Source organism: Plectropomus leopardus, chromosome 8, assembly GCF_026936395.1.
Source record: "Plectropomus leopardus strain MGB_pleo_1.0 chromosome 8, ASM2693639v1, whole genome shotgun sequence".
Classification (NCBI taxonomy): domain Eukaryota; kingdom Metazoa; phylum Chordata; class Actinopteri; order Perciformes; family Serranidae; genus Plectropomus; species Plectropomus leopardus.
The window spans coordinates 33,918,057-33,937,224 of NC_142183.1; the positions used below are offsets into that span (position 1 = coordinate 33,918,057).

The following is a 19,168-nucleotide window of genomic DNA, read 5'->3' on the forward strand; positions in this document are numbered from 1 at the left end:
AAAAATATGGCCGGAGGGAGGGTCATGTATTTCCCCCATTAAGGCCATGATTAAAAAATAAAGAAAGAAAGAAAGTCACATCCCCGCCCCTCACCTCCTGCATTTTATGCATAAAATATATTTTACAATTCTTAAGATGCCAAAGTTTGTAGTGTTGCCAGCGTAGGGAATTCGGTGTTTAAATAAACTCATATCTCATTGTACAGAATCTACACATAAAGGACTTTAAACTCTTCATACAAACAAACATCTTCCTGTTTAAACAGTGACCAAAGTAAGTCTATAACCAAAGTCCACTTCCACTGAGTGAACAGAGACCTGTCACCAGCATGTCTGTGAGTATCACCAGCTTGCTTAATTTCACAGCTAAATAGACACTATGGACAATAAAGAATGTCACATTATGGATGATGAAAAGGAACAACTGCAGGAGGCGGTAACAGTGCATTGCATGATGGACTTTGAACTTCAGAGCAGTTTCATTTGTGCTTTTTGATACACATCTGTGGTATGACAAGCGTTAGGAATTTCCTGTGAATGAAAGTGGTCAAAATAAAACATTGGTGGTTTGCTGTAACCACTAATATACCGGGGCACTCTTGAAACACATACCCGAATGGCTTCCTGTATTCTAAATTAGGCTTTATGTTTTTATTTCATGTTATAATTTAAAAAGATGTCACTCACAGTAATGGATCCACAGAGAGTTATCTCTGCATCTCCCCTCAGCTATATGAAGCATTTTAGCATCTTTCAGCCCATTGCTTTTAACCACCTTACATTCATTATAAAGAGACTGTATGCCAAAACATTTGGCATATTAACTTTGTACCAGGTACAAGGAGCAAGAAATGTATTTTTTTGGGGGGGGGGGGTTAATCTACCTTGTACTTTGTTATAATTTTTTTCAACTTCTCCAACCATATTGTACAGATGGTTCTTTAAGTGTTGGTATCCAGCACCAACATGCCTATTAAGTTTTTATGACACCCCCATACCAGAGATAATCCTGACTCAAGGCATTATTATTTGGGGTTGTCTGTTCTTCCATTCACCCCACTCTTTTAAATGCAATATCTCAAGAACACCTGTAGGGAATTTCTTCAAATTTAGTAAAACATCCACTTGAAATGAATAATCTACAAAATCAATGTTAGGGCTCAAAGCTCAAATGTAAAGATTACTGTGACCTCACATCTCTATCTCATGAATGCAAAATCTCAGGAACATCTGTAAGGAAGTTCTTCAAATTTGGCACAAATGTCCACTTGGAAAAACTGATTACGTTTTGGTGGTCAAAGGTCAACGTCATCATGATTTTGCAACCATACCCTTCTCATGAACGGGATATCTCAAGAACACCTTTAGGGAATTTCTTCAGATTTGGCACAAATGTCCAATTTGAGTCAGAGATGAACTGATAGAAATTTGGTGGTCAAAGGTGAAAGGTCAAAGTCAGTATGATTGCATTCACTGCATTCTTTTGAATGTGGCATCCTAAGAACACCTCAATGGTATTTCTTCAGATTTGACACAAACATCCATTATGACTCAAGAATGGACTGAATTTGGTGGTCAAAGGTCAGGGTCATTGTGACCATGCATGTTTTTTAAGAACACTTTGAGGAAATTTCTACAAATTTTGCAAAAAATGTCCAGTTTGGTTGTCAAAAGTCAAAGGTCAAGGTCACGTGATCTCAAAAGATATTGTTTTTGGCCATAACTTAAGAATTCATATACTAATTATGATATTTTATATCCAAAACGTCAAAGGTCAACTTCCCTGTGACATCATTATGTAATGCAAAAACACTTTTCTGGCTATTACTTAGCACAATAAGTCAGGAAGAGGAGACATTTGACCAGATATTGAATTGGTGACACTAATCTTGGGTGTCAAGCTTGAAACTTTGCTGAGGGTAGAGATCTGAGCCATCAATTTGAAGATGTGAGTGAAACAGCCATCTTTTCATAGACACAGATGTAAAAAGTAACTGCAACTTGATGGGTTCACGCAAGCTGTTATTCTAGTTCATAATGAATCTGTATTTGTAAGTGATGCCCCCTAAAGTTAGCTCCTTTTTGCAAATATGGAGACTGATCAACCAACGTGATAAATACTCTGATATGCTGACCCTCTTTGTCGGCAGGGTCCAGTCAGGATGGAGCTGTCCCCCCCCCCATCAGGTCTAGAAACAGAATATAAGACTCTTTTCACCACAGAGTGCCTCCTCTTGCTCCACGAGCTGATCTCCACCTTTGATGAGGAGGTGGATCAGGTAAGGCAACAGAAAAGGCATTTTTTATGTGATGCATGGAAGACTTGTTTAACTTAGCATGAGGCATCTTCTACACTCTATCCAGGTCCTGCGGTTACGAGTGTCCAGAAAGGCCCATTTGGACCTTTCAGGTGACCTGCCAAACTTTCTGGAAAGTACCGCACATATCAGGAGAGACCCAGCCTGGAGGGTGCTCCCCGTCCCCCCGAGGCTCCAGAGAAGACACGTGGATATCGGGGACCTGGCTCCCTGCGATACCCAGCGCTTCATTAAAGCTCTCCAGTCACCAGCACAAGGAATACAGGTACCACCTCTGTCATTTACCTGTAATCAGCACTGTAACTGTGTATTGTAATACATGTTCTCATCCCCAATTCATCAAATACAACAGTTTAGTCAGTGTACCTGTGCTTCAAACTATAATGCTCTACATACTGTTAACCCTTAGGGCCTGCTTTAATATTACACACACTGGTTTCACTCTGCGCACAAAATGTGCTTTTCAAAATCAAACACAAAAAAAATATTATCCATTAATATTATCTTCTACATTCATTGAGTTAATTTTTAACCAACATCAGTCCTTTTCATACATATCAATTAATTTAATTAATTTTAATCAAATTAATTTTCATAACTTTAACCCTTTAAATGCCAGGTTTTTGTCCTGATTCCTCTATTCCAAGATATTTTTTTTATTCATTTATTTTTGTGATGATCAGAGCTTGGGATATGTCAATGATTTGAGGTAACATTAATTGTGACAGTGCTCCGAGTGAAAGTAACATGTATTTTCTCCATATGCCAAATATGGTAAAAAAAATAAATAAAAAAAAAAAAGTAAAAACTACAATTCCCAAGCCAAAAGGCCAAAATGACACCCAGCAATAATACAATGAATGTTTTTATGCTTTGATGGCTGAGGGACCAAAAATTGCATTTGAATGGGTTTCCATGGTGCATTTTTTTGTACTTAACAGAATTAATGTAACAATTTTGTTTATACAGTCTATTTATTAGCTAGAAATTCCAAGATTAAACAAAATACAGACTTGCCTAAATGTATGCCATATGCATGAACACAGACAAAATTATCCAAATATGAAGAATGAAAAGTGTGTAAAATGCATCAAATAGTTTTTAGCAGTTTTTTCTTCAGCAGGGATTTGACTACAATCATAACATTAGGAAATATAAAAGCTAAATTAATGTTCATGTATTTCAATGTTTTTTTTCACTTTTGAACTGTTATTAATTTATCAGCAAAACGTTAATTCGTCCAGTATTGTCTGTGTTTTATGATAACGCTCAGCTGAAATTCTCTCTTCGCTTTCAGGTGGACTTTGATGATGGGAACTGCCCCACATATTATAACCAGGTCAAAGGCATTTATAATGTTTTTAAGGCGGTTCACAACCACTTCCCCAGTAAGTGGTGTACTTTATATTGCTACCCATGCTGGCTGAGCCAGGGTAGCAAGTATGAAATGTTCACAGATACTTGTGTGGTTGCACATATGTGACAAATGAGTTAACAGTGATGCACCAAACCACTCATCCACCTCCCCCCATATGTTCACAGGTGTTCCGCACATCTCTCGGGCTCCAGTGCTGATGCTTCGTCCTCGCGCCTGGAACATAGTGGAGCACAACCTGATGGTAGTATAACATCTGAGCTTCATCACTTTATTTAGTCAGTGCAGATCTGAAGTGGCCAAATGTTAATTAACACTAACTAGTTTGATTTTGAAAATTAAATAAAACTGTATTATATTTTGTTAACCCTTTAACACCTGGACCATCATCAGTTTTCTTTCCTTTAACAAGCATTAAAACCGCTGGAAAAAAAAGGTTTCTTGGGGAAAAAAAAGAGCAGTGAGCAACTTGGCATAAGGTACACAACTGCAAGAAATTAGGAAAAGACAAGAAAATGACCACAAAGTCTGTTTGTTTTTTTTTAAAGGAGAGATGAAATCAGTCAGTCATTTCCTGTAACCGCTTGTCCTAGTAAGGGTCGCGGGGGGGCTGGAGCCAATCTCAGCTGTCATTGTGCGGAAGGCGGGGTACACCCTGGACAGGTCGCCAGACTATCTCAGGGCTGACACATATAGACAGACAACCATACACGCTCACAGTCACACCTAAGGGCAATTTAGGGTCACCAATCAACCTGAGCTGCATGTCTTTGGACTGTGGGAGGAAGCCGGAGACCCCGGAGAGAACCCACGCAGACACGGGGAGAACATGCAAACTTCGCACAGAAGGGCCCCCGCCCATGAACCGAACCCCGTTCCAACCGGGTTTCGAACCAAGGACCCTCTTGCTGTGAGGCAACTATGCCACGACGCCACCATGCTGCCCGAGATGAAATTATTAGAAGTGTATTTAACAAAAATAGGGTAAATTTTCCAATCATACAATATTATAATATATTATAATATTTGCATCTTCAAAAATGTGTCACAGAAATATGTACACTTAAGTCATTGCTTTTTATTTTAACAAACAAGAAAACAACTAAACAAAAAACCCCAAAACAAAACAAAAAAACCCCCGATTTGCTCAGGTTTTGTGGGATTTGAAGTCACAGTGTGTGGGGCCTGGAAACGTGACTTTGGCGACTCCTGGTGGTAGCATAAAAAAGACAGTGTTAGAAAACACTTTTCTCGTTCTTCTGTCAGAATAATGTGAAAGAGGATACAACCTCATAAAAACTGACAGAGGGTCATTTCTAAAGTTGCGCTGATTTCTTAAACGTAGCACTGGAATTATACTATAATTAAAAAAACCTGTCTCATTTCATATGCTGATTATAGTATTTTCACACAAAATATGTGAACATTTTACAACTTTTTAGCCAATAAAATAATACAGGGTTCAGCAATTCTCTCAATATTTTTATCTGTGGTCATGTAGAGTGGCTTTGAAAGAATGTTCAAAATTATGTTAGAAAAGGAATTTAATAAATATAATTTTTAATTTTTGTTTTGGTTTCTGTAGGACATGTTCTAAGGCTGGAGAAGATTTGTTGGGGGCACTCTTGATATCAGCATTTTTTTAAGATTTGGCCACAGCACTGGCTTTTGGTTAAAAATACCAAACTTTATTGGTTCTAACTGCCCAAATGTGATGACTTACTGTTTTTCCATTTTTATATTTGTATGTATGTATAATAAATACTATTAGATTATTGAGTTTCTGTGAGGTTTAAGCCTTAATGCCTGCCTAAGCTCCACCTGGCATAGATAACCACAGAAGTCGCAGTACAACTTAGATTAATTGAAATGATAATTGCTGAAATATGTTAGGGTTGAAAACCTCAAGAAAAAAGAAAAACAAAATCATGTTAGTTAATTCAGCCAACAAATTCATTCATGAACAATACAAATCATGTTAGCAACATCAACCAATCTATGTCTTAAATAAAATCGCTGGTGTCAATCAAATTTTTAAATATATGTTTTATTTCAAATAATATTTTAGTTCATGGCTTAACACAGACAAAATAAGCACGTTTTTCAAAATCACTCTGAGATGCGTATTTGTCATTGTTTATGGGCTAAATTAGTAGGCTCTATGAGTAATTGAAAGACAATAATCCATACATACAGAAGACGTCATATGTGTTGTTTTTCAGGTGGAGGGGAAGGAAGCTCCTGGTCCTCTCTTTGACTTTGGACTCCTCATGTTTCACTGTGGGAAGACACTTTTTGAAAACAAGAGTGGACCCTTTTTCTACCTTTCAAAAGTAACACACACAAACACACACACACACACACACACACACACACACACACACACGCACACACACACACACACACACACACACACACACACACACACAGATTTGTCATATGAAAACAGTCAATATGAGGCTCTAATGTTCCTCCTTGTTTTCCAGGTGGAGAGCTTCATGGAGGCCAGACTGTGGAACAACATATTTGTTTGGACACAACACAAGGTCTGTGTGTGTGTGTGTGTGTGTGTGTGTGTGTGTGTGTATACAGAATAATGTACAGTGTAGATATGTTTCACTTTCAGTTAATTTTTAAATAGTAAGCTTTTACAAAAAATTGTGTTTTGGATGTATTCAGCACACGACTGGATAAATGAGACTTATGTTAGACTACATGAGTTGCGTGAGAAATTGTTGTTTTGACATGTAGGTTTGCCATTGTTAAATGTGGCCCGCGTTCATTAAGTATTTTCTCTGTTTTGGATTCTTCGTCACTGGAGGCATGTGAGAAAATCATGAATTAAACGTGACACGAGGGGAGTCATTAATACATGTGGTCATTTATCAGTCATCTATTTAAACCTGATCGTTTTGATATTACATCAGATTTGATTAGTTTGAAATGAGCAGGTAAAGTAGACTTTGTTGTTGTGAATGATGATACTGGCTGCCAGGAGACAGGTTTAGGCTCAGTTTACAGTCAACAGAGTCATGTAGTTTTGAAGACAGCTCAGAATATTTCTCTGTGAACTGAAAATGATGAGAAAATGGAGTGAAAACATAAATGCCAATTTTTGGACACCATCTTTCAGGGAGTGTCAGTTAGGCTGCCACTGCTGACTGTGTTTTAGCTTATTGTTGTTGTTGGCAGCGTAGGTTGAGTGGTGTATTATGGCCACTGTTAAGGAAAAAAAACCCCAAAAAAACAAAACTAAGATTAGATTAGATTTAATAATATTTCAAAAATCGGGTTATACTATTAAGAAAAAAATACATGCCAGGATGAAGGAAACAGAAGAGAGCATTCTGTCAGCTGAGAGATAAGAACGGCCTGAAGTTAAAAGTTTTACCAATAACTCTGATATTAATGAAGGAAATAACATGATGTTTGAGTCACATAATCAGACTTGCTGTAAGCCAGCGACTACTTTCAGGCAGAAAGAGGCACAACTTCATGGCATGACAAAAAAAAAAAAGCGTGTTGGGATTTACGAGTGCCATTTTATTTCTATGGTAGACAAATCAAATCCAACATTGACTCTCGAAAGAGCCAGTGCGTTGGCACACAGGAGAAGTCTGTAACCTCACCGCTAGATATCACTAAATTCTTCACACTGGATCTTCAGTGTGTCACTTACAGCATTTCAGCTGGAGATTTTCGTATTGCAGGTTTACTGGTAAATCTTACTTTGCATTTTTAAATTGCCATTTCATGAACTCAGATCAGAATTTTAATTCTTTTTATTTTCATTTCTTTTAAACATTCATGAATACCCTGATTTTTGCCAGTCGTAGTTTAAAAACAATGTATGAAATGGTCCTTTATATGTAGTTGTATCTAACTGATTTTGTGTGCGTGTGTAGTTGGGCCTTCCACTGGGCAGCATCAAGGCGACGGTGCTGATTGAAAATGTATTAGCAGCATTTGAAATGGAGGAGATTCTCTACGAGCTGCGGGAGCATTCAGCAGGACTCAACTGTGGCATCTGGGATTATTCAGCCTCCTTCGTCAATAAGTTTGGTGAGCCGCAGCCTCTGAATTTAAGCCCCTTATAACCCGTGAAACCCAATGTTTTTCACCAAGCCTCTGAAACCAATCATTGCTTCTCAGGTTAAGTCAGGCGCCAAATAACAATTAGGTTTAACCCTTTGAAACCCGTTTTTTTTTTTAAATCTTTACTCCTTTAATAAACATGCAGAGAAGGCAATGAGCAATTTGAGCATAAATGACTCAAAACTTGGCAAGAAATTAGTAAAGAGTATAACGAAATGACTTGAAAAATTAGTAAATAAATAAATTAAAAAATAACCTGAAAAAAAGTGTTAAGAAATTATAAGAATTCTGTAAAATAATTTCAAGTAAATGATAATTTGTTAGAAATATTTTTTTTCCCCTAGCTACGATTGTCTTTTTGACATTTCTTACCAAGTTCTTTATTATCTTTTTTCCCATGTTTTTGAAAGAAATCACACCAATCTGCTCTAGGTTCAAATAATTTTTATTCTCATGAAAGGCATCTGAAGGCAACACAAGACAAATGATGTGGCTCCAGGTTTCAAAGCGTTAATAAAACTGATTTATTATTATTAATAACTTTTTACAATGAACAGATTATAAACAAATTTTGTGGTAAAAAAAAGCTTTGTCTTTGTCACTTTGAAGTCAGGGGCGGCACGGTGGCTTTGTGGTTAGCACTGTTGCCTCACAGCAAGAGGGTCCCTGGTTCGAATCCCGGTTGGAACAGGGTTCGGTCCGGGCGGGGACCCTTCTGTGTGGAGTTTGCATGTTCTCCCTGTGTCCGCGTGGGTTCTCTCCGGGGTCTCCGGCTTCCTCCCACGGTCCAAAGACATGCAGCTCAGGTTAATTGATGACTCTAAATTGCCCTTAGGTGTGATTGTGAGTGTGTATGGTCGTTCGTCTATATGTGTCGGCCCTGCGATAGTCTGGCGAACTGTCCAGGGTGTACCCCGCCTTCCGCCCGATGACAGCTGGGATTGGCTCCAGCCCCCCCGCGACCCTTACGAGGACAAGCGGTTACAGAAAATGACTGACTGACTGACTTTGAAGTCAAGAGATCATGTTTTGTGTTCCTCCTCCAGGTCACCGCCAGGCCTTCCTGCTGCCGGACCGCAGTAAATATGTGAACATGGAGAAGCGTTTTCTACGCAGCTACATGGACCTGCTGGTTCAGACATGTCACCGGAGAGGGGCCCTGGCCACAGGAGGCATGGCAGCCCTGCTGCTGCCTCAGGAGCCAATCAGTGACTCCCACAGGACAGTGTTGGCTACTGTGACCAGGTAGGAACTCCACTGTACATGTGTAAGGTGTTGGAGTGTAGAAAATGTGAACTTACTGATGGATTCACTGTGGTTGTGCTTTCTTTCCAATTTTCACGAATCACGAATTTGTGTGTGAACTGTTTGTAGAAGGAAATTTACGTGTTTTCTGCCATTCATCAACATGTTAGTAGCTCCAATCTTTTCGTAGGCGTAGGTACTAACAAAATCGACACCTGCCTCTGACTGCTTGCATCACTTATGTAAATAAGGAATGCAAATAAATATTACTTGGCGTTATTAGAAATTACAATTTTAATTCATATTGTGCTCTGTTATGTTCAGTTTTGGTCCCGAGTCTGATTAAAAACCCAAATCTGTTCTGTAAAAATAAGCCTCTCTTATATTCACACCCTTACACAATTATACCTGCAGTATAATCTACAAATAACCACTTTTTGATAAGGGCTGTGTGAGTGAGTGAGTGTAAGTGTGAGTTAAAATTTGAAATTCACACACGCACGTGCACACACACACACACACACAATTTAACATCTAATAGTGTAATACAATACAGCAACATATCAGTCGTAGCGTGTATTCGACTGCAGAATGAGTGCTTTAAATATTGGTTCTTTAGCTACATTTTTAGCTCGTAATATGACTCAACATTTAGTAAGATGCAGGACTTTTATTTGTAATGGAGTAATTTGACATTATTGTATTGGTACTTTTACTTAACCTCTTGAAACCTGAGCACATTAGTTTGAGTTATTTCAGAGACATGGGACAATGAGCAGCTTAAGAACACATGGCCCACAATTTAGTAAAAAAAATGTAGAAACGTTAAAAGAAAATCATTATTATTATTATTATTATATGTTATGTAATTCCACAAATAAAAAAAACCCAAGATGTATTTATTGTATATACTTTATTATATTATTTTTCTTTGACATTCTTTTAAAAATAAAATTATAACATTTATAAGGACAGTTTTCTTGACATTTTTCCTAGTTTTGATTATTTTCAAAAAATCCCACTCTCTTTAAAAAAATAAAAATAAAATAAAATAAATAATGTGTTTTCGTGTTCCCATATACTTATTTCTTTCGGGACATTTCTTGCAAAATATGTTTTGAAAGGAATCAAACCAATTTGCTAAAGTTTCAAGGGTAAAAAAGCTTGTTAGAGGTGCCTGAATGCAGCACAGTGCGACTGATGTCAATCCAGGTTCTGAATACGCCTTCCACCACTGCACACAGCAAAGCAAAAACTCAATGAAAAGCAGAGGACTTTGAGGACAAAATGTCCTTGCCCAGCTGATGTCCATCACACTAAACTGGTGTTGGAAGGTCCAACTGAAAAGCTCCTTCTCTGCTAACAACCTTTATGACATAAAGGATGTCATTAATCACAAGAATCCTGAGTTATTGCTACGACATGCTAATGAACCACATAGAATACAGTATCATCAGTGTATACACTCACTGGTAATGTCTACATTTTTAACCTTAAAAATGTTGACAGCTCTATCTCTGTTTCCTCCCACCTGTCAGACTGAAGTTGCTGGAGATCAACGCAGGTGTGGATGGTTTCATGGTTTATGATCTGAGCTTGATTAAGCCCATGCAGAAAGTAAGCACCGCACCATGAGCCATACAAAGCTTTCTATACATACAGAGTGGCTAACAATGATAATTCATGGTCATTCTTCACGTCTTCCAGCTCTTCAAGCTCCACACTGAAGGTGATAACCAGCTTCACCAGCTTCGAAATGATGTCACTGTGACTCCTGATGACCTGCTGTCCATGCCTTCAGTAAGTTGTTCCAGAATCTAAAGGACACACCCTGTAAAGCTGTAACATTTTAACATTACTGTATAACTCATTCAGATTCAGCCATTGGTTGCAAATCCATCTATTTTCATTTAGACTGAAACAAATACCCTCTTCTGGCCTTTGTGTCGCAATTTTCAGATTTAGTAGGAACCATGCAAGAAGAAAGTGCTGTTTTAATTACTGCAGATATTTTTGTGAGGGAATAACACATTTCTAACTCATGGGTAACAAGTAAAATGGAAAACCACTGTTAGTTTTCATAGGTACAAAATTAAACTTTGTATTTAAATCCAAGACAGAGGAGGAGTTGTTGAGTAATAGGTTAGTTCATAGCCAGTATTAATATAGTACCTAGTCAGTCATAGCACATAGTCAGGTTTTGTTTCCCCATGAGCCTCCAGAAGAGCTTCAGTTCTCCTAATCATAGAATCTCCAACTCAATTGAACTCTACTGCAGGAATGAATACAATCATTCAAACATATCTTCCCTCAATTGTTGTTTAGATTTATTTTGTTGATTAAAGAATGTGACAAAGCATGAGAGGGTTGAACATGTAATTCTGACCTTGACAGCTTTATGTAACAGAACTGGACATACTGTATGAGTCTTTAATAATAAAGTATATTTTGATGTATTTTTCCTCAGGGAGGAGTCACCCTTTATGGTTTGAAGTACAACATCGCAGTTGGTGTCCTCTTTATTAATGCTTGGCTCTCAGGTATGTGCACTTACAAGTTATTGTTCTCCTTGTGTTAAAGGGCAGATGGTATTAACATTTAGTGAACAGATTATTAAAATCAAGCTCTATTTTTCAGCTAAAGGACACTTTTTCTACAGAGGACAGGTGGAAGATTCAGCCACAGCAGAGATTTCCAGATCACAGGTAAGTTTAGGATTATGCAATCCAACTTCGGCTCCCATCCCCGTGGGGCTTAATTCACTGCAAATACAAACTCAAAAGCAAAGAGTGTATGTCTCCAAATCTCTAAACATTGATATTATTATGACTACAAAATGTTTTCATGTCTGTAGCTTGTAACATTACGTCACATCCCTCTCACAGAAATGTAAAAAATAAGGGGAAATGTACCTTTTTGATGTTTAGAGTTTTTTTTTTTTGTTAAACAGCATTGTAAAGCTACGATGAAGGATTTGGGCCATGTTAAAGCGAAAAAAAGTTAGATTTCAAAAACTCATAAAATTATGAGAAGAAAGTCACAATTTTGAGAATAATATTGTAATATTATGAGAGAATGAAGTCATTGTTTTACAAGAAAAAGGATGTAATTTATGACAATAAAGTCGTAATATTAAACACAGGTCAACAGGTTGACTGTGTCGGATAGCACAACACCTGCGACAGTGGTTGCCAAGGAGGCTGCCTGTGCACCATAACATAATATCCCCGTTCTCGTAAAAATATGACTTTATTCTTGTAAAATTACAACCTTATTCTCTTTAAATTATAATTTTTTTTCTCGAACAGTCACAACTGTTTTTTCTCACAAAATAATAAGTGTATATTAGTAATATTAATTTATTCTCATAAAATTACGACTTTTTCTCGAGTGAAACTACGACTTTATTTGAGTAATATTCTGCCTTTTTGCTCAGCTTTATTCTTGAAGTCTGAAAAAAACCAAAACAAAACAAGAACTTTCCTCAATGTGGTCCTAAAACTCTGTTGTATAAAGCCATGTTGACTGTGAGAACTATATAACCTGACATAATACTATGTGTGTGTATGTGTGTGTTGTTAGGTGTGGCAGTGGATCCGTCATCAGACTAAGCTGGAAGACGACAGCAGGATGGTGAGCAGGTGGCTGGTGACTGACCTCACCAAGAAGGTGATGATGGAGCTCATGGTGCACTGTCACTCTGTCCGGTAAGCAGACGCTCCTTAAGGACGCCTTTTGAGTGATAAGGACACTATCCATAACATGTATGACGTAAAATCGAGTAAAAAGTATTTTTTGTCTTTCCTGTTGGCAATAGGCGTCTGTAGTTATTTATGTCCATGGAGAACATTCTGTGGTTCTGTGCTATGGCTCAGTGTTACGGTCTGTCTGTCTGTCTGTCTTCTTCAGGGCTAAACAGAGGTTACAAACCGCAGCGGACATGTTCCTGGAGGTGGTCCTAAAGAGGGATTTCCCAGAGTTCATTACCACCTACTTGAATCAGGACCACACCTTTCTCAGCTCACAGAGCACTGAACAGGTGGATGCTGTGGACACAGACATGCCCCTATCCAAACTGTGAGCTGCAACACTGCTTCCTGTTCTCACCTCAACACTATCTTTACATAGAAACACACTTTGAAGACTTCAAAAATTGCTATGGACATTATTTGTTAGCTATTTTATAGCCATAATCAGTCAGTTAAAGAAAAGATCAAATGATATTGAAAATAGTAATTACTGGCAAAATGTCGTTCAACAGCTTAAATGGTAACAGATTAAAGTATCATGATAGGGTATAAAAGGGCGTCCTCAAAAGGCTTAGTTGTTGTGTGAAAAACTGTATGGACAAATAGTCCAACAGTTTCAAACAACTTTTCTCAATACACATTTACAAATAATTTAAGATATCACCATCTACAATCTGTAATATCATCACAAAGAGAAAGGAGGAGAAAACTGCATGTACGGGGTAAAGCTTAAAAACAATATTGAATGCCCGTGACCTTTGACCCCCTCGGACTGTACCGCATTAAAAACCAGGATGATTGTATTAAGTATTTTACATGGGTTTAGGAACCCTTCGGAAAAATAATTGTCAGTGTAATACTTTGGACAATCCCAGTATACAGGTTTTGGAGCAACATATGCTGCCATCCAGATGTTTTTAAGTGACATCTCTGCTTAATCCAGCAAGACAATGCCTAACCCCACTCTGCATTTGTTACAACAGAGTGGCTCCATAGTAAAAGAGTGCAGGTACTAGACTGACCTGTCTAAAAAAATGTGTGGTGCATTATGAAGCACAAAACAAGATAACCAAGATCCTGGTCTGCCAAGCAACTTCAGTGATATATATCAAGCCAGAACTCACTTTCAAAACTTCAGTTATTAGTGTCCTCATTTCCCAAATGCTTACTGAGTGTTGTTAAAAGGACAGGTGATGTAAAAAAGTGGTAAATATGCTCCTGTCTCAGATTTTTTGGAATGTGTTACAGGCATCAAATTCATAATGAATGTATATTTATGAAACAAAAACAACAACAACAAGAAAAACCAATAAAGTCTGTCAGTTTGAACAATAAATATTTTGTCTTTATACTGTATTCAACTGACTATAGGTCAAAAGAGATTAATAAATCATTGTCTTCTGTTTTTATTTACGTTTGAAGGGAGCTTTCACATTCATACCAATAAGGCCATGCTTTGACAAAAATGTCCCTACTAAGTACTGAAAAGTCTTTCCTTTGCATTTAAAAAAAAATATTGTTTATGTGATAACATAAATAGAATAACAATTCTCATGTACACGCATCTGCAAAACCAACCAAAAACACTGTAGTAGCAGTTTAACATTTCATGCAAGAAACTTTGCTGTGTAAACGACCCCTAAGTTTCAACTCCAGTTTTTACCCGATCTGCATCAATAGAAGATAAATCAACTAACTCCATCAGACACCTAAAATATACAAGTCTGAAGTGAAAGGGACATCTTGGCCAATAATGTAGTCATGGACATCTGACCAAAATTCCTGTACTCCTGATCAACTCCCGGCAGGAAAGGTGGTGAGGTCTCTGTAAATAAACAACCTCTTTTCATGCCTAAAAACACAACAATGACCTAATCATACCGTAAGTTTGTTGTTGTAGATCCTTGGTCTGCAAGGACAGGTCTTGACAGGCATCTCACCCTTGGTGTCACACCATCCACCATCCTGTCCTCCTAACTGAAATGTTGAAAAACAGGCTAAAGTTGGTGTGGCATTGTCATCTTGCCTGCAGGGCGTCATTAGCTACAGAGAGCACCTTCCCTCAATGCTGCGGAGAAGAAACCGGCTGGCCACCTAAATGTGTTTTACAAAGCTCCACCTATTCCTGACACAACACAGACAGATCAGGAAATACGGCTTGTCTTCCTGAGCACACACACTCACACACCCACAGACAGATCAGAAAAGTGACTGCAACAACTTCCACTGAGGAAGGACAGAAGAATTCTGAGACACTGCCTTTTTAACCAGTCGGTGACTGCATGGACTTTTAGAAAATAAGGTAACCACGTGACTTTTGGGAAATATTCCTGAGGACAGTGTAGCACCTCTGTTGTGTTGGGAAATGGCTTCTTGTTCAGTGGAGGATCTCTGCTGCCCCGTGTGCCTTCAGATCTTCAAACACCCCGTCATCCTGCCATGCAGCCACAGCTTCTGTAAAACCTGTCTGCAGTGCTGGTGGACAAAGAACAAAACGCAAGACTGTCCAGTCTGCAAGCAAAAATCTTCAAACATTGAGCCAATGTGTAATTTGACATTAAAGAAATTGTGTGAGGCTGTGTTACTGGCGCGGGATCCGAGATTTTCCTCAGGCTTTGAGACTCTCTGCAGCTTGCACTTGGAGAAACTCAATCTCTTCTGTCTGGACCATCAGCAGCCGGTGTGTCTCGTCTGCAGAGACTCTGAAAAACATGCCAGCCACATATTCAGACCTGTTGACGAGATGGCGCAGGAGCTTGGGGAGGAACTCTCGAAATCCCTAAAGCCATTAGAAAAGCAGCTGGCTGTCTTCATTAAAGTCAAACAACAATGGGATCAAACCGCAAAACACATCAAGATGCAAGCTCAGCACACAGAGAGGCAGATTAAGGAGCAGTTTAAGAGGCTTCACCAGTTCCTAGAGGAGGAACAGGAGGCCAGGATGGCTGTGCTGAGGGAGGAGGAGGAGCGGAAGAGCAAGGTGGTGAAGGAGAAGATAGAGGCTGCAAAAAGGGAGATAAAAGCTCTTTCGGACACACTAAGAACCGCAGAGGAGGAGCTGAGAGCTGCAGACATTTTGTTCCTGCAAAACTACAAGGCGGCAGTGGACAGAGCCCAGCAGCGCCACCTGGTGGAAGACCCACAACTGTACTCGGGAGCTCTCATAGACGTACCCAAACACCTGGGCAACCTCACCTTCAACATCTGGAGCAAGATGAAGAACATGGTGTCCTACTCGCCGGTGATTCTGGACCCAAACACTGCTGGTTCTTACCTCGTCATATCTGAAGATCTGAGCAGTGTGAGCATGGGAAAAGGAGAATGTCTCCCTGAGAATCCAGAGCGCTTGAAAGACTCATTCTCCACGCTTGGCCACGAGGGCTTCGACTCAGGGACCCACATCTGGGACATCGAGGTCGGGCAGAACACAAACTGGGAGGTGGCTGTGTTTGAAGCGTCTTCCCACAGGAAGGGAAACGTTAACTCTGGATTATGGAGGATAGAGTTTTTTAACGAGAAATACTGCGCCTTCTCCCCATCAGCTGAAGTTTCTGTTCCTTATATTGAACTGAACAGAAAACTGGAGAGGATCAGAGTGCACGTGGACTGGGATGGAGGAAAGGTGACTTTTTCTGATCCTGACACTGACACACACATACACACTTTCACACACACTTTCACTGACAAGCTGTATCCGTACATTTGGACTGATGATACACTACCTCTGAGGGTGTTACCAGTGAAGGTCTCTGTGAGAGTGGAACAGTAAAGGTGGAGATGATGATGATGATGATGATGATGATGATGATGATGATGTTGATGATGGTGATGATGATGATGATGGTGATGATGATGATGATGATGATGATTATTATGTGCTTCTTAACCCTTTAAAACCTGGAACATCACTTTTCTTGTGCTGCTTAAAGATGCCTTTCACAAGTATTTTAACCTTTGAACCCTGAGCAAACTGGTGCGATTTCTTTCAACCACATGGGAAAAAGAGGCAATAAGAAATCTTTCAAAAAATTGCATGAAAGTAGTAGATTTCTAAAAATATTTTAGAAAGAATTGTCTAGGGGAAAGAAAAAAAATGAGGTAAAACTAGATAATTATCATGATTACTTATTAAAATTATGTTCCAGAATTGTTGCAATTTTTAAGCACTTTCTACAGGTCATTTCCTTGTTCAGTTGTTTGTGTTTGTTTGTTTTTTTCTTGTACTTTTTGTGCTGCTTTCAGACACCATAGCCTTTTTGATGAGGGTACCAGCACAATACAGCTTCAGCCTATGGGGAGATGGCTGTAACGCAGAATACCTGCACTTCCTAACATGAAAAATCATCAGTAAAAGTTTCTAAACACAACTGGTTAAGTAAACGATTGCAGTCGTATGCCTGAAGCAGATGACCACATAAAGAGATCCAGCATACTATGGTGTTTGAAACAAGTAGGCTTAGACAAAACGTTTGCGAAGGGAGTGTTCAGAACAACTGGAACCTTGAGATCTTGCTCACCGGGATTACTTCTACATGCATTTGTCTTATTTTTTGAAACTTTGGTCATATTTAATATGACCATCCTTCATTATAAAACACACAAGCTTAATAGGTACATGAATTCAAAGTCAATGCCAAAACTGCTTACTTACATGTTGTCTTATTATTATCTCTTTACATTTTTAGAATTTACACAATTAAAAAAAAGAGACTTCTTTAAGTCTCTGAGATATCCGCCTTCATCTCAAATGAATAAATGGCGAATGGGGTAGAATTTGTGCTGCTCAAGTATGAAAATTACATTGGAAAACCCTATTATGAACAAATTATCTTTTTTCACTATTTGAAAGGATGAGTGTAACTTAGTTTACACAGGCCCTGCTTATTTTATGTGTACAAGAGTACTTTTCAGCTAATAGGAATAATAAGGGAAAAAAAATACTGTAGCATTTGTCAGAATTTACAGCTAATTTCATATCTAGTTTTTCAGATATTGCATAATGGAACTAACTTTTGGTCAACTGGAAGCAATGGTGTTTGGGAAAAGATGAGGGGTCAAATTATTACAAATCGTAAGTGGCATACTTCTGCATGTTTCATCGCAACCTGATCAGCAGTTATCAAGTGCTCTGGATAGCATATAGCATTCCATTGACTATCAGCATTTGTGGATATTCAGTGATGTTTTTTAACTATGACAGTACACCATGACTACATTATAAAATCTGACAACTTAATTTCACTCAAAAAATGTTGGAATTTGAAAAAAATGTCAGTAAATATAACATATATAATATCAGTCTTAATTTATGTGTACTTAATATCTAATTATTAATTAAGTTAAGTTAACTCACAATTGAGTTATATTTAATTAATTTAGTGAAGTTGTTGCAAATTAAAAATGACAGATTTAATAAAATCAATCTTTTCAAGTTTAAGCAACTTCAGTGAACTTGGTTTATTGTACTAAATATCTGTATTCTGCTGGTTGCAAACAAGTCAATCATATTTGTATTATCTTAAACATGTTAACAAACAGGACTCACAGATCTCCTAACACTTGCAAAATCCTCTTTGTCATGGTCAAGTTAAGTCACACTAACTTAGTTACTGAACACAACAACACACTAACACAATGTAATTTCACTTGTCATTTTTAAGTCACAACTTTACAAGTTTGCAGTAAACTTAACAATAGTATATAAAGGGAGCATATATTAGGATTATTTGTTATATTTACTTTCCTTTTTCAAAGATATTGGTTTCCAAGATTACTTTAAGTAACATCAACTAACTAATGTCAGATTTTACAGTGTATAGAGTCCCTGAAGCTATTCTGTAGGCTGCAAAATCTCTAGTCACATGAATAATAGAGTTATTTTCAGCACAGGTTTATGTATTGCTGCACTGACTGTTGTTTTGTTTCTTAGAAGTTTTTATTAGACCCTTACTTTTAATTCTTGTCCTCCCATGTCCAATGTATGGTTTGTGCCTTGTTGTGGTTTAGTAGTTTAAGAGGTGTCAGATGCTTTATGTGATGTGCTTCTGGGTGTCTGATCAGATGAAGACCTTGATAATGTTCTTGACTCCCACGAGGAGAAGTCTTGACCAAATGTGGCACAGCATTGTATTGTGCCCTGGCAGCACAAGGTGAATGAATGTCATCTCACTTTAAGCTTTTGGTATGACTTTGTCATGTGTACATGCTGTACCACAATCTTCTCTGATCCCAGATTTGCATTGGAATAAACGTCGTAAGGACAACTGATGTTGACCAAATTTGTTTATTATTCATCAGAATGAAGACTGACCAGAAGTACAAGTTTCATTTTTTAGGATTTTAGGATCCTCAAATCAAAACCAAGGTCCCTGCTAAAAACAACCTGA

The 19,168-nt window shown here is 38.2% G+C and overlaps 2 protein-coding genes across 2 annotated transcripts; both read left to right on the forward strand.

Moving 5' to 3' along the window:
- The first annotated feature begins 262 nt into the window (after positions 1–262).
- ugl (ureidoglycolate lyase) lies at positions 263–14,118 on the forward strand. Its single transcript, XM_042492988.2, has 15 exons — positions 263–335; positions 2,151–2,279; positions 2,365–2,583; positions 3,616–3,706; positions 3,861–3,937; positions 5,916–6,026; positions 6,180–6,239; positions 7,599–7,755; positions 8,835–9,033; positions 10,572–10,650; positions 10,741–10,833; positions 11,501–11,573; positions 11,671–11,738; positions 12,616–12,740; positions 12,943–14,118. The coding sequence occupies exons 1-15, from the start codon at positions 330–332 to the stop codon at positions 13,112–13,114; spliced, it is 1,659 nt and encodes a 552-aa protein (XP_042348922.1). The 5' UTR covers positions 263–329; the 3' UTR covers positions 13,115–14,118.
- Positions 14,119–14,226: 108 nt separating this feature from the next.
- LOC121948081 (nuclear factor 7, ovary-like) lies at positions 14,227–16,691 on the forward strand. Its single transcript, XM_042493345.2, has one exon. It carries the CDS (start codon positions 15,148–15,150, stop codon positions 16,549–16,551), a length of 1,404 nt encoding a protein of 467 aa, XP_042349279.2. The 5' UTR covers positions 14,227–15,147; the 3' UTR covers positions 16,552–16,691.
- The last annotated feature ends 2,477 nt before the right edge of the window (positions 16,692–19,168 follow it).

Bases quoted from the DNA above. Each gene is read 5' to 3' on its own strand.
- ugl (XM_042492988.2), top strand. The intron at 2,280-2,364 runs GTAAGGCAACAG...CACTCTATCCAG, and splicing joins TTGATGAGGAGGTGGATCAG to GTCCTGCGGTTACGAGTGTC. The intron at 6,240-7,598 runs GTCTGTGTGTGT...GTGCGTGTGTAG, and splicing joins TTGTTTGGACACAACACAAG to TTGGGCCTTCCACTGGGCAG.
- LOC121948081 (XM_042493345.2), top strand. From the start codon at position 15,148: ATGGCTTCTTGTTCAGTGGAGGATCTCTGCTGCCCCGTGTGCCTTCAG.